The sequence below is a fragment of the Poecilia reticulata genome, linkage group LG13 (genome assembly GCF_000633615.1).
Source record: "Poecilia reticulata strain Guanapo linkage group LG13, Guppy_female_1.0+MT, whole genome shotgun sequence".
NCBI classification, from domain to species: Eukaryota; Metazoa; Chordata; class Actinopteri; order Cyprinodontiformes; family Poeciliidae; genus Poecilia; species Poecilia reticulata.
The window spans coordinates 33,057,099-33,059,503 of record NC_024343.1 but is presented as its reverse complement, the minus strand read 5'-3'; the positions used below and the strand labels follow the sequence as shown (position 1 = coordinate 33,059,503).

Below are 2,405 nucleotides of genomic sequence, written 5' to 3'. Positions count from 1 at the left end.
GATGGATGGATGGATGGATGGATGGATGGATGGATGGATGGATGGATGGATGGATGGATGGATGGATGGATGGATGGATGGATGGATGGGTTCTGAAATGAACTTTTCTGTTTATTTTTGTGCGTTTTGACCTTTAACCCCTCCAGTTGTCTGGTTTGGTTCAGAAGCAGATCTTGTCCTCTCGTCTGATGAACTCTCCAGCCAATCAGAGCTCGGCTGGTGGAGTGGAACCGCTGAGCCCAGTCAGAGGGGAAGCGGTGTGAAACCGGAGCCGGCCTGCAGGACAAAGAGCCGCTCTGGGTGCTGCTGGGAACCGGCAGATTCATTGTTCCGCCTCGTTTCAGGTTACAAAACTCTGCTCAAAGCCATCTCTGGGAAATTTACCAGCGGGGACCTGGTGGCCATCATGGGGCCCTCAGGAGCCGGGAAGTCTACGCTCATGAATATCCTGGCGGGATACAGGTGAGCAGGAGGCTCTTCCTGCACACGCCCTGTGGCGGTCCGAGTTTTCCCAAAGCGTTTCAGACTCACCGAGTCCTTCCAACAGGGAGACGGGGATGAAGGGCGAGATCCTGATCAACGGTCAACCCAGGGACCTGCGCTCTTTCCGGAAGGTTTCCTGCTACATCATGCAGGACGACATGCTGCTGCCGCACCTCACCGTGCAGGAGGCCATGATGGTAGGAGCAACCACAGCCACAGCTTCCCAGAGTCAAAATAATACAAATTATTACTGTATTTCTTTTTTCATTGTTTTCTATTTGGAACAGACCTTCAGTTGTTTTTTAGAAAAAGTTGACAAAAACAACACGTTTTATGATTTATTTAACATTTTTCTAATATTGACTAATGGTGAAAAAGCTAAAACCCTCCAGTTGATCTGAAATTCAACCAAACAAAAGAACATTTCCGGTCTCAGCGATGAAGCCGGTACAGTCCCCGTCCCTCTCTGCTGAGCTGAAACGGGTTTCCAGTTCAGGTCTGGAGGTGAAATCTGTGTGTTTCTGCAGGTTTCAGCCAACCTGAAGCTGCAGGAGAAGGTGGAGGCTCGGAGGGAGATGGTGGGTTTCGGCTTCAAACAGCTTCACTGCTCCAACTCTGCCTCAGAATCTGAGCAGCAGGTCTGCTTCTGTTCAGGTCCAGGAGATCCTGACAGCTCTGGGTCTGCTGGACTGTGCTAAAACCAGAACCTCCCACCTGTCCGGAGGCCAGAGGAAGAGGCTGGCCATCGCTCTGGAGCTTGTCAACAATCCTCCGGTGATGTTCTTTGACGAACCCACCAGGTGAGCTGAAGGTTCCTCAGATGGATTTATTAACCAGTTCTCTTCAATTTATTTTGAATTTCCAGTTTTTATGGTTAGTTAAATTATTAGTGAACGTCCATCTGGTTCTGTTGATTTCTTTGAGCAGAAGCTTGAACTGTTTGGATCACGAGGAACTTCAGATTGTCTTTTTTGAGAAAACACTGACCTTCGTTCCTGCGTCTGTTTGCGTTCCAGCGGTTTGGACAGTTCGTCTTGTTTCCAAGTCGTCTCTCTTCTCAAAGCTCTGGCTCGAGGAGGACGGACGGTCATCTGCACCATCCACCAACCCAGCGCCAAACTCTTTGAGCTGTTTGACAAGGCAAGATGAGGAGGACAAATTCACCGACTCAATACACCATTTAGATGCAGACACTAAGACCCACTTTCACTAACACTTTCCTAAGTCCAGCACTGCTTTAAGACCCAACTTTCATCTGAGAACCAACACCACCCTAACGCCCAATATGTCCCCAAGACCCGACACTTCCCAAAGACCCGACACTTCCCCAAGACCCGACACTTCCCCAAGACCCGACACTTCCCCAAGACCCGACACTTCCCAAAGACCCGACACTTCCCCAAGACCCGACACTTCCCCAAGACCCGACACTTCCCAAAGACCCGACACTTCCCCAAGACCCGACACTTCCCAAAGACCCGACACTTCCCAAAGACCCGACACTTCCCAAAGACCCGACACTTCCCTAAGACCCAATACTTCCCAAAGACCCAACACTTCCCAGAGACCCGACACTTCCCCAAGACCCGACACTTCCCAAAGACCCGACACTTTCCTAAGACCCAATACTTCCCAGAGACCCAGTACTTCCCAAAGACCCAACACTTCCCGAAGACCCGACACTTCCCAAAGACCCGACACTTCCCAAAGACCCAATACTTCCCAGAGACCCAGTACTTCCCAAAGACCCAACACTTCCCGAAGACCCGACACTTCCCAAAGACCCGACACTTCCCAAAGAGCCAATACTTCCCAGAGACCCAATACTTCCCGAAGACCCAGCACTTCCCGAAGACCCAACACTTCCCAAAGACCCAACACTTCCCAGAGACCCAACACTTCCCAAAGACCCAACACTTCCC

At 50.7% G+C, this 2,405-nt stretch overlaps 1 protein-coding gene across 1 annotated transcript in view; it reads left to right on the top strand.

The window, feature by feature from the left end:
* abcg1 (ATP-binding cassette, sub-family G (WHITE), member 1) overlaps nt 1–2,405 on the top strand; it is a 17,277-nt gene that overhangs the window by 9,094 nt on the left and 5,778 nt on the right. The window contains exons 3-7 of the mRNA XM_008426771.2: nt 345–462; nt 548–680; nt 1,011–1,061; nt 1,138–1,283; nt 1,500–1,623. Of these exons, the coding sequence (XP_008424993.1) occupies nt 345–462; nt 548–680; nt 1,011–1,061; nt 1,138–1,283; nt 1,500–1,623 (572 nt within the window). The remainder of the gene's footprint in view (nt 1–344; nt 463–547; nt 681–1,010; nt 1,062–1,137; nt 1,284–1,499; nt 1,624–2,405) is intronic.